The sequence below is a fragment of the Lotus japonicus genome, chromosome 1 (assembly GCF_012489685.1).
Source record: "Lotus japonicus ecotype B-129 chromosome 1, LjGifu_v1.2".
NCBI lineage: Eukaryota > Viridiplantae > Streptophyta > Magnoliopsida > Fabales > Fabaceae > Lotus > Lotus japonicus.
Window position 1 is genome coordinate 68,376,550 of NC_080041.1, and position 12,693 is coordinate 68,389,242.

At 39.0% G+C, this 12,693-nt stretch overlaps 1 protein-coding gene across 3 annotated transcripts; it reads left to right on the top strand.

The window, feature by feature from the left end:
* Positions 1-5,294: 5,294 nt before the first annotated feature.
* Positions 5,295-11,710, top strand: LOC130742766 (probable protein phosphatase 2C 76). Of its 3 annotated transcripts, none has more exons than XM_057594867.1 (9): positions 5,295-5,434; positions 5,611-5,890; positions 7,030-7,157; positions 7,452-7,550; positions 7,783-7,941; positions 8,308-8,394; positions 9,013-9,104; positions 10,124-10,198; positions 11,233-11,710. In XM_057594867.1, exons 2-9 carry the CDS (start codon positions 5,616-5,618, stop codon positions 11,413-11,415), a joined length of 1,098 nt encoding a protein of 365 aa, XP_057450850.1. In that variant the 5' UTR covers positions 5,295-5,434; positions 5,611-5,615; the 3' UTR covers positions 11,416-11,710. The 3 variants fall into 3 exon arrangements, with proteins under 3 accessions (XP_057450850.1, XP_057450862.1, XP_057450856.1); XM_057594879.1 differs by having other exon boundaries at positions 5,305-5,434; positions 5,616-5,890; XM_057594873.1 differs by having other exon boundaries at positions 5,334-5,471.
* The last annotated feature ends 983 nt before the right edge of the window (positions 11,711-12,693 follow it).

The following is a 12,693-nucleotide window of genomic DNA, read 5'->3' on the forward strand; positions in this document are numbered from 1 at the left end:
TGATAAATTATATACTGTATGACTTCTAACGGTATCATACTTTATACGATCAAACTTCATACTATACCCTAACACTCCTATGTGGGTGGGTGGCAAATAATAATACAAAACACCATATTAAATTAAATTAAATGGTTAATGGTCAAATTAGTTCTTGATTGTGTAAGTGAATTTGATGTTAGTCCCTCAACGGAAAAATAACGTTTAATAGCGGTCATTTTTATACAGTAACCAAAGGTCATTTTTTCCGCGGAGGAATTAAAATCAAACTTTGTTATGGATGATGATTTTAAAATGAAATATTTTGAAATAATGGAGGATGATGCTAAAATCAATCACATAAAAGTAACTGGCCCTCTCCTCCTCCTCACATGTGTCCTCGGGAGTTGGGTTTGGGGCCCCCCTATGGGGCTCCGCGCCCCACTTAAAGTGGGGAAATTACGGAAAAACCCCCTTTACAAGAATACGGAATATTAAATTTCGTATTCAATACGGAATATAAAGTTCCGTATTATATTACTATGTAAATGACAGGGGTTTTTCCAAAACCCATTTCAGCGCTCCAAAACATTTCAAACCCTTGCTCTCCAATCTTCGAGACCGACGATCTCCTTGCCTCAATCATCATCTGGAAAGTGTACCATCGTCTCCATCATCAAACCCATTCTCCCCATTCATTGCATTGAACCTAGAGGTAAGTAAGTTTGGATTTCAACTTGAATTCACCATTTAACTTGGAATTATGGAATCTTGCAACCCTAGGGTAGTCGATTTATGCTTAAGTAGATGTTATGTTGGCTGAAATTGTGTATAAATTGGCCTTTGGGGCGAGTTCCATTCATGCAATGTCGTTAATGGATCTCTGGTTCGATACGGAACATAATGTTCCGTATTCAATATGAAACTTAATGTTCCGTATTGGATACGAAACTTAATGTTCCGTATTGGATATGAAACTTAATGTTCCGTATTTGGTGTCTGTTTAGAGTTATAAACTTAATTTATAAAATGTTTTTATAAAACTTAATATAATTAGCTTAGTTTATTTATAAAACCTAATCTAATTAGCTTAGTTAATTTATAAAATGTTTTTAATTTAGTTATAAACATCGTGAATTATTTAGTGATTTTATTTAGAGATTTAATTGAGAAATTTAGTAATTGAGCGAGTATAATTTATTCAGTGAATTTATTTAGAAAATGTTTGCTCTGAATATATAGTGAGAATGAAGAACAGAAAGAGGTCTCGAGCTAGTGAGGATGCGGGGCCTACAGAGGATAGACACCGGCGATTACATGCTTCTAGCCGGCGCGGCGATCAAGCTGCGACCTCTCACGCGGTTGAGGCTTCAGCTCCAGCTCCAGTTGATTCTATGCAGTCGCCCATGGTAGAGGCTTCAGCTCCAGCTCCAGTTGAGCCTACTGATCGAGTTCCTACTCCGCCGTCTCCCATGGTTGAGGTACCTCGCCATGAGTCAGCAGGCGAGGAGTCATCAGGCGAGTCGTCATCCGGCGATGAGTCATCCGGCGATGAGTCATCCGACGAGGAGTCATCCGGCGAGGAGGGGTCATATGACGAGGATAGTATTCCTCCTCCTGATGTTGATGCTGATGTCGTGCCAGAGGCACAGGGTGGCGAGGAGGACCTGATCCAGAGGTTGCCGCCGTTTCCGGGGGGGCCTGTTGATCTGTCGCTTCTCACGCATTATGCTGATCACAAGGCTCCCTGGACGTGGCATGCACTCCTACGCACAGACGAGCGGTATGTGGACCGTCGACACTTGAGGGTGGCCACAGCTGGGGGGAAGGTTTGGAACCTTGCTTGTGATGGTGATTCAGACAGTCACAGGAGGGTTCGAGAGTTGATTGAGCAGGCGGGTCTTCATCAGCTACCCTGGTGCAGCTACTCGGAGACAGATGCAGGCCTCATTTTGGCCCTTGTGGAGCGATGGCATGAGGAGACTAGTAGCTTCCACATGCCGTTTGGGGAGATGACCATCACCCTGGACGACGTGTCGGCTCTTCTCCATCTCCCAATGGGGTCGAGGTTCTATACGCCTGGGAGGGGGGAGAGGGACGAGTGTGCAGCGCTATGTGCTGAGTTGATGGGAGGATCTGTTGCTCGTTATCATGCTGAGTTTGATAAGAACAGGAGCCAGACTATTCGCTTTGGGGTCTTGCAGAGCACCGATATGAGGACGCTGCACGGATTTGGCTCTATAGCCACAGTTACCATCGTCCTCAACATTCTGAACTGTGTGTATATATGGGTGGAAAAAGGATGGAAAATGACCCATGAAATAACTTGTATCAGACTTCTTCACACGCTTCTTCTTCTTTGGTGGTTGCGAAGCCTTCTTTGCCTCTTTGATCTCCCTATCAACATGCTCAAAACCTGAAGGATCACGAGTCAAGGATCCTATTGCTTTAACCTTGGGTGGTTTTCTTTCGTTCGCCTTAAGAGTGCGCTTGGACCTTATCTGAACCTCAGGAGTACAAAGTGAACTGCTTTCAGGACAATAGATAGCTTGAAGCTTCCTCCTTACCATACTCTGCCCTCCAGTATCCAAAGAACTGAAATAATGTGTCAATGCCTCAACTTCTGGTTGCATATCTCCATGGTTCATGCCGCAAATATGGTTGCTGATAGTATCTGCAACAGGTTCAGGTACATGCTCCCAACTCAGTCTCTTCCAGAATGGATGAATTGACTCATATGGAATTCTTTCATAACCTGCAAGTTCACAAAAGTGTCACTTTCAATAACAAATAGAATTAATTGACAAGAGAGTGGTTGACCGGTGACCTGCAAGTTCACAACCGCAAGGTAGTCCATGAGTCTCTCTCAACAAGCAATCGCATCCGCCGTAGGACTTCATTCTTATATGTTCATCGTCGATGAGCTGCAGGCATTTGTTTGACACAAATCCTCTAATATTTGTGTAAAATGGGAACATGAAAATGTGATCAATTCTGTGAATACTGCGCTCAAACGATGCTAATATTTCAGTATGTCGATTACATGTCAAACTATGCGACGCATCCCAAGAAGTGGCTAGGTCACCCTTGCAATCCCGCAACATCTTCTTCAAACTGGCATGTGCACCCTCAGCCCTGCAAACAACAAACAGATATCTTATTAACTCTCCAATGTAAACAATCTATCAAATGAAAAACATATAACAAGGCATAAATTAAGCTCATATAATTTTTGTACCTGTTACTTGTTGTTGTTCCAAAGTGCATCACATGATTTGTCCATGCCTTGGCAAATTTTTCCTTGTGGACCAACCATGTTGTAGAACAATAGGAGGTAAAGTTGCTGTATTTGTCCTTGCACATATTAAACAATTGCATCCATTGAACTTCAAATTCTTCAACTGTTGCAGCATCCACCACCTCTCCCCACTTCCCCATAACCAATTCAGCAAAATCATCTGTACCAACATAGAGTTTGCACTTTGCCAAAACACACTTGTTGATGTGCCACAAGCATAATAAATGGCTGGTGTTGGGAAGGCTTTGCTTAGCAGCACTCAATAAGGCAAGATCCCTGTCAGTAACAATCACCTTAGGCAACATGGCTTGATCAGCTAATAGAGACTTCATACACTCCAGTGCCCAAACGTAGTCATCTGTGCCCTCATTAACAATGTAGCAAAAGGCTATGGAGTATGTCTTATCTGTGGAAGTCAGTCCAACAATCTCAAGCAATGGAATTTTATATTTGTTTGTCTTGTATGTGCAATCCATAATCACTACATATGGAAATGTGTTGAACAATTTGATAGCATTTGGATGAGCCCAAAATACATCCCTAATGACTTCCGATCCAGGCTCATGTCTTTCAAAGTGGACGTACTTGTCACCGTCCAACTTCTTCAACAAGTGTTGCATTTCTGTCAATGACCCGCGGAGGGATTTTCTTAACCTCTTGCAAGCACCATAAATCTGAGATATGGTAGTCAAGTTTAAAGGATTGTTTTCCTTCAAAGTCAACAGCATCTTTCTCGGTGGAACCCAACTCTTTGACATTTTTTCCACTTGCTCCTTCTCTTCGGAATTTAGACGACCAACAAAATTGTGGCCAAGTAGTGACCTAGCTGGTTCATGGTTGTGTGTACCTTCCATCACCTTTAGCCGCCAATCTCTATCTATGCCATTTTTCATAGGTCGTCCTTTTAGTCTAAAAGGACATTCTGTCTTTTGTGTTCTCGTTCCTTCAACAAGGTCAGGGTCTCTGTAGGGAACATACTTACCATGCTTCTCGCACCCCAACATGACATAAGCTTTTCTGCTTCCATTCCCACCGCTATCTGACTTTGTGATCAACACAACATATCCATTTTCAATCGCAATTCCATGAACCCAATTGATAAGATCATCACGGGTAGGGAAAATCTGTTCAATGATGCATACCCAACACACAAACAAGGCATAAACAAGGGTGATCAAGACATAATAAGAATTGATATATTACACTTTCAAAACAATGCAAAAATCTGTTCAAAGAATACCTGATCAGTTGTAAATAAATGCGAGACATCTATACTTATACACGGGGGTACAAATGCTGGTGGTGGCACCTCTTCAGGTTGAGCATTGTTCAATCCAACTTCAATCAATTGGGATTCATGAAATAAAAATGATTCTGTCATCCCTGGAAGAGAATACGGAACTTTATTATCCATATTGAATACGGAACTTTATAATTCGTATTTAATACGGAAATTTATAATTCGTATTGAATACGGTATATGAATTTCCGTATAGACTCCGAAACTTTATATTCCGTATTTTAACACATCTCAGAATTCAGAAAATCATCATTCTAACTACTTAATCTACTTAATCTAACTACTTAATCTAACAACTTCAACTACTTAAACTAACAACATACAACAAACAACTAACAACACTTACCTCAAATGCTATCTTTTTGCATCCAATGGTGGAGAGCTTGCCAATGAAGGAGTTGGTGGTGGTGGTAGGAAGAATGGAAGTGAGGATGAAAGTGAGGTAGGAGAGGGTGAGAGAGAGGGTGGTCTGGAGGCATTGAGGGGGTTAAGGGGGCTGGTGAGGGGTTGGTGACGGAGGAGTAATGGTGGAGGGGTTGGTGGAGGGAGGAGTAATGGTGGAAAAGGTGATGACTGTCAGAGTTATAATACGGAATTTTAACTTCCGTATTCTATTTTATAGAATACGGAAGTTTAAGTTCCGTAGGGCATTTATGGGTTAAAAAAAAAGAGGTGGGGCGCGGAGCCCCATAGGGGGGCCCCAAACCCAACTCTCTGTGTCCTCTGGGTCTGGGTCTGGGCCTCATCCCCATCCCAATCCATCTCTAAGATTCAAACATCATTATCATTCAAACTCAATTCACTTCACAAGATGCAGCACCAGCACCATCTCTGAGTTCATCATCTTCACTCTTCCGGTCAGTCACACCCTCCTTCACCGATCATCAATCAATCGTAATTTCCGCCATTCAATCCATAATCACCATTATTATCATTCGATTTGATTGGATTCGATTTGATTCGATTAATCAAAACCCCGTGTTGTTTATTTAATGCGAGTAATCATGATCGCTGTTTAATTTCGATTTTCTAGGGTAGATGGTGGTATGCGGGAGGTGCGTGAGGTCCATTTTTGCTCAGGCTGCGATCTTCACCACCAAGCTCACCGGCGTTCCGTTCGTTTCTGCTCGCTTTTCGAATCGTGGATTTAAGATCATCGCAAGGTTAGGGATGATGGTTGATACGGGTTCCATTTCAAGGGCTGGACCTCTGGTAGATATGGTTCCCCAAAAAGATGATGCTGCTTCTGCTTCTGCTGGTGGTGGTGGTGGTGGTAGTAGCAGCGGCGGGTTTGCCACCGGAGGGTGGAAGAGGTGAATATGGTTGATTTTTTGATTTTTTCATGGATTGCTTTTGATTTGTTGTGTTTGCTTGTTCAATTTGGAAAATTGGATATTGGGTCTGGTTTTTAGCTTGGGTTGGATGATTTTGCATCATGGTTTGGTTGTTGTAAGGTTAGGATTGAAGTGTTGGCTCTGTTGGGTTGGGGGCGGGGGGTTCTCTAATGCTCTGATCATGTTTGCGGTACTGTGAAACTCTTTTGCAATGACTGGGTTTGTAGAAATCATTGGTTTCTGAATGGGTGTGTTATCTAGGAAGTTTGGGCATTGCAAGTAAAAAGTGTTTTCTTAACCATTTTTTTCGGTATGAGATTAAAAACGGATAGCGGAAAATTCATGGATCAGTTTCGTTTGTAGAATTGTATTGGAAACTCAGGGATACCCCAATTTTACTTCTCCAACACCAAATTGATGAAGAGTATCCACTCACCGAATGAAGTTGTTGATGACTGTTTTAGTTTAAATGAGATGGTTGGATATTTTGAAGTTACACAAATAGAGAGCATTCATATTGATGCACTACCAAAATAAACTTTTGATGGCCATGTCAATGAAGAAGGGGCTTGGCCATTTGAAGCGAGATTTGCAAATGCAGTTTTGATAAGAAACACGAGCATATGGAAGGTTTGGCAGGGTGCAGTGCAATATCAAAACAAAGTACACCATGGGTAGTTATTGCTAAGAGTTCTTAAGTTATTGTAATTAATATTCTTTTTTAATTTCTTCCCTGGATTGTGTCTTTGTGCATACAAAATTAGATTTAAGATAAATACAAGAGCTATGGCAGGCAGTAATTTTTGTCGGAAGGTCATCAACTACTTTTTATGGCTGAAGCATGGATTTTGATGACCTATTGCACTTCAAATGAAGAAAGAAGTATTAATTTATTTCTACTATTTAGACTTTCCTAAGTTGAATTTATCTTTATCATCTAGATTCTAGACTAAGATTTTAATGGATGTGAAATTTAGTTGGTCTTACTGTCAAAGAATGGCATTAATGAATACTATTGTTTGCTCGAGTGGTTGGATTTGTCTTGTTCTTTATGCTTTTCCCTTACTATCTTATCTTGTGATCAAACTGTGCTTATTCTCTGATTTTTTATTTGGCAGCGAAGATAAAAGACTTAGCTGTGGGTACTCAAGCTTTAGGGGGAAAAGAGTAACCATGGAGGATTTCTATGATATTAAGACATCAAACATAGATGGTCATTCAGTATGCTTATTTGGAATATTTGATGGTAAGATTTTCCAGCTTCATCACTTGCTTGGTAGAAAGATACTTCTTTCCTCTTCTCCAGGCAACACAAAGGAACGGTGTTGTTATACATAAGATTCTGAAATTGAATGTTGAAGCTAACATGGTTTTATTTGCCTACAGTGAGCAGGTTGTTTACATTTTAGCTCAATGAACATAAGGATACTATATGATATGAGCTTCTATTTGGAATGCACCTTTATCTCTTAATAGATGTCAATGGTCACACGTGGTTGTCTGTTCTGTTGTCTAAATGAACATTTACATTTCCATTCAGGTCATGGTGGTTCTCGTGCTGCTGAGTATTTGAAGGAGCATCTATTTGATAATCTCATGAAGCATCCAAAGTTTTTGACGGATACCAAGTTGGCTATAAGTATGTTTGCATTCTCTCATGCTCTTGATTTTCTGTAGTATTGAAGATGTGCCACTTTTTGCCACTTATGAGCACTTTTTGTCAGATCTAACATCATTGGAACAGTTTGATTGTACATTTGTTGTTTTTGTAATATTTTGTTCAAGGGGTCTGGGGCTGGGTTCCTGTATGGAATGCTTTTCATATTCCACCATCAGTATGTGTAGTTATAATAACTTCACTAATATCGCAGATGAAACATATGAGAAGACTGATGCTGACTTTCTCAATTCTGAAAAAGATACCTTTCGGGATGATGGTTCTACTGCTTCAACAGCAGTTTTGGTTGATAACCATCTTTACGTTGCCAATGTTGGAGATTCTAGAACTGTAATATCAAAATCTGGAAAAGGTAATATTTAGATAAACTACTGTATTTTGATTTATTCACATTATGATTGTTGTCTTGTTAACTCACAGTATTGATAATTTGTAAGTTCTCATATCTCTAATAAATTATCATATCATATTTGGTAAGTATGTACAATATCTTCTTTTCTGAAAAAAGAATTCATATAGTAATATGACTACAGGAGAGAGTTAGTGGTGTAAAAATGTAAATATGAAGGTCACATGCAAATTAAAGCATTGATTAGGGTTTCCTTACCTGCTGATAGGTTCTTGCACGATTGTAACTTTATTATATACTGTCATTCAATGCTTTTTGAGAATTGGAATATGTAGAGACTTCTTAAACTCGAGATTTCCTTTTTGACAGCAATTGCTCTCTCTGAGGATCATAAGCCTAATAGAAGTGACGAGCGGAAGAGGATTGAGAATGCTGGGGGTGTTGTCATGTGGGCAGGTAACATATAATTTTCAAGTATAGAAATTTAAACTTTAGAGGGTTCCACTGTTGATAATATGGTTTTGACACTCTTTGTGCAAGATACCATGGAGATGCTTTTAATTTTGTTGGGCTTTCCATCGTGTTAACCTTGGCCAAAGTTGAGCTTTGAAGTAACTTAGTGGTGTCATTTGAAGTTTGTGCATGTTTTTATTGACATAATAGGACCATATTCTTCTCCAATTTGAGTTTTGCTCACGTCTCTACTATATTCAAGGACATTGAAAGAAATTTTGAGTTTTGACTAATTTGCATGAAGTATCATGTTCTGGCTGGTTGATATATTTTGAATTTACTTTTGTGGAAATCTTGTACTAAAAAAGTTTAAACTACATTGCTAAATGTTTTACTAGCTTATATGTCAACAGCTTCAATGTTTTATCATTTATGAGACAAATTAGTAGTTGAAGTAGATGCACAACATATCGACATTTGATTGAATTATGAATCTTTGTTCTCAACTTAGTCTAGATTGGAATAACATGCTTCATTTCTTCACCTTAAAAAGTTCCAGCCATTCAAGTGGAATGATTAACTTAGGGAGGAGTTATTCACCTATGTTTATTTGCTGATCAGGTACTTGGAGAGTTGGTGGGGTGCTAGCAATGTCCCGTGCCTTTGGCAATCGAATGCTGAAGCCTTTCGTTGTAGCAGAACCTGAGATCCAGGTGATCCTTGATTAATTAGTGAGCCTCAAAGTTGTGTTATATGTTAATTGCTTGGATGGTTCATGCCTGTAATAATTTCCCTGCATGGATCCCAGATCCTAACAGTGAATGTAGATCATGTCTGAGTAATGTCTGGAGCAGAAGCTATTGACTTTCTGGGTTTTTTCTTTTCTTTTCTGGGATTACCCTGTTTGAAAAAGTATATCCATGTTAGAGTTGGGCATTTATTAAGAGTAGTGGCAGATCTTAATTTAAAATTTGAGGGGGCCAAAATTAGAACTTAACGTATTTATGACTATAATTTATATAACTTCTAGTGTAATCATATTAAAAACTGTGTGTTTTCAAGTAGGGAGTAGGTATTTATATAAAACTAATAAATGTGACGAATAAGAAAAAAATTCATTAGCAGGTGAATTAATAGCTTCATATATTTTTCACATTGAATATTGACTAAAATTTAAGATTGCAACCATTGAGAAAATAGAAAATAGTAAAGATGGTTACATTTATAGGCATGGGAAAAAAAGAGACACAGTTAAAAAGAAACATGATAGTGCTTTATATATATTACTTGGTTACATTTATGGGTTATTTATTACTTGGTGCGCACCCTGGGAAGCAAGCACCAAAACATCACCGACATTTAAATTTATTTGGCTACTAATCTACCATTTTAGTTAATGGCCACGCCAGAAAATAATGGTCTGTTCACTAAGTCACTGCAACTCTACCGTATGTGTGGATTTAATCTTTTTTATTGAGTTGTGCTTATGGTTTACTGCATGTTTGCTTTATCGTTAAAAAGACTCAAGCATGTTCATTCTAATCCACCATGACACATTCTTTTTTTAGTTGAGAGGCCTTGATTTTTAGTTTTATTTCCATGATGTGGACCAGGATCTCTTTTTTGTTCTCAGTGAAAAAAATGGGATTACCTTTCTCGCTACTAGCAGTTTCATTTCAAAGTGATGGTTTATGATGTCTATAGTCTGATTTATTTCCTCATTTATTATTAGGACCAAGACATAGATCAAGAAACTGAGCTGCTTGTTCTTGCAAGTGATGGACTCTGGGATGTAGTACCAAATGAGGTAAGAATGGCCTTCATTCTTAGCCATGCACTTCTTGTTGCATTCATATGTACATACATAATGCTCTACTTTTATATCTAATTAGCATGGAGTGAATTAAATGGTAACAATCCGTCAAAAAAAAAAGAATTAAATGGTAACAAGAAAAGAATAATGAGCATCAAGGTGTATATCACAGCGGTTGAAATGCCATACGACCCATCCCAGAACCTAATCCTATTATTGAGTTCCATATATAATCAATCACCAAGGACAATAGCGTCCAAGGGCTGCCTAATAACTTCATTTGGCATATAAGATAGGAGAGAAAAGAAATAGGGTACACTTGGAATTTGGGAACTTGGTGAGGAGCTTCGTACTGCTGACTTTGGCTACTTTGTTAGCCTTACATGCTGTGCTTCCTGGAAAATAGCAGGACATGGACCACACCCCTCTCCCATTGGTACCTAGTATAAGGAACTTAGGATTCTGTCTTGTCAATGTCATCATTAAATCTTTGGTATTAATTAATATGGGTCATGGTATCATGGTATGAAAGTGATGTATGCTGTAATGAAGTTCAGAGTTGAAATAAATATTCTGGGACCAATAGCTCAGTGTATGTTTGGAAAACTTGCTGATGAGGATTCTCTCATGTTGAGATTTCACATTGCCTTATCATGTTAACATTTTGCGTCTATTTCATATTAAATAGGCTGGACACTGAATATCTATGAAGAAAGAGATAGACACAATTTAATATAAACATGTCATGTGATATGAGAGCATCCAAACCGGCTAACACATATTTCATGAGGGAGTGGGAATTTTTAGAACATCTTATTCTGTATTTCCCTCCTCGTCTCCATGGTTTCCCTTGTTGTGTTTATTGTTTCTCTCTCATACTATAACATGTTTGGATTTGTCACTTTTCCCTCAGAATCAATTCTAGCAACTAGAAGCTTCTCACTGAAACTTCTCGAAAAATCAATTGTAGAAGGATTTCACAATATGTATTACGTATTTACTTTCTTCATGTATCACCCTTTGTTCAGGATGCTGTTTCTCTTGCCCGCAATGAAGAGGAGGCCGAAGCAGCAGCTCGTAAGTTAACAGAAAGCGCTTTTACTCGTGGTAGTGCAGATAACATTACTTGTATTGTGGTGCGCTTCCACCATGAAAAAGCACACTTAGCTGAACCTGACAACGCTGGTCCAGCTAGCAGTCATCATGAATAGAGAGACAATGAAGTCACGCACACATGTGTCTGACATATTCAGGGTAATATTGAATGAACACACTGAGGGCTGCACATGCAATGCAAGATGTCAAACAAGCAATTTGTTTATTCATCAGTTTTGTAATCTAAGTCACTCTTTCATGTTATTGGATGGATTCATGGCTTCCCCAAAACTGATTCCGGTGTTTGCTCATAAATAAGTTTGCGGCTTGTAGAGTCATCGGTATGGTAATTTTTTAATTTTGCTTTTTATTTAATAATTTTATAAATACAACATGCAATTTTTGGAGTTATTTCTTATTAGAGTTACTTGCGATTTGCAAGCTAATAGGATCACTATTCTTAATTGTATGATTTCGGCAACTACCTTACTAAACTCGCCATGGGAGTAAAGTAAATTACAGATCATGGAGAAATGATAGAGGAGTTTCAAAGGGAAATGAAGGAGTCCATGGATGTTATGCAATTGTTGATAAAGTGACAATAAGGTCACAACAAATTAATTTGCTAGTATCCCTTATTCAATTTACGTGGAGAAAGTGAATGTGAAAATCCAGAATCACCTAAGGAGTTGAGGCTAATCAGTTTATGCAATGTGGTGACTGAGCGTATTGTAAACAGAATCAAACTGTTTCTAGATGATGATGGATTTTGAGGTTTTTCACTATATGAAGAGAAGGAAGGGGAAGAGGGGGGTTATGACCCTCAAACTAGATTTGTCCAAAGTGTATGATTGTGTTGAGTGGAGCTTCTTTCTGGGTGTTCGTACAACTATGGGTTTCCCGCTTGCTCTCATTAAGGCTATTATGAAATGTGTGACGACGGTCTCGTACGACCTATTGATTAATGGGGAACCAACTCCATGGTTCCAACCACAACGGAGTCTTAGGCAAGGAGATCCTCCTCTTTCACCCTATATGTTTGTGGAGGTTTTTTCTGGTTTGCTACTTCAAAGAGTCCGGGATAGAAGGTTACATGGAGTTGTGGTAGCCATGGTTGCTCCAGAGATTAGCCACCTCTTTTTAGTTGATGATAGTATGATTTTTTCAAGAGCTACTATGGAGGAGGCTACCTCAGTGGTGGAGACTATCTAGGTCGATGAGATGGCTTCAGAACAACTGGTCAATATGGATAAGTCAGAGGTGATGTTAAGCCAAAATGTGCAGGAGAACAGAATAGTTATGATCCGCGATAGGATGAGGGTTAAGGTTGTTGGGTACCATGGCAAATATCTAGGTTTACTCACCATTATTGGCAAGTCCAAGAAGCAGTTCTT

What these genes read in the sequence shown, in the direction of transcription:
- LOC130742766 (XM_057594867.1), top strand. Translation starts at nt 5,616, where the DNA reads ATGGTGGTATGCGGGAGGTGCGTGAGGTCCATTTTTGCTCAGGCTGCG. An exon ending in GCCACCGGAGGGTGGAAGAG is followed by an intron (nt 5,891 to 7,029) that starts GTGAATATGGTT and finishes TTTATTTGGCAG; the next exon opens with CGAAGATAAAAGACTTAGCT. An exon ending in GGGTGTTGTCATGTGGGCAG is followed by an intron (nt 8,395 to 9,012) that starts GTAACATATAAT and finishes TTTGCTGATCAG; the next exon opens with GTACTTGGAGAGTTGGTGGG.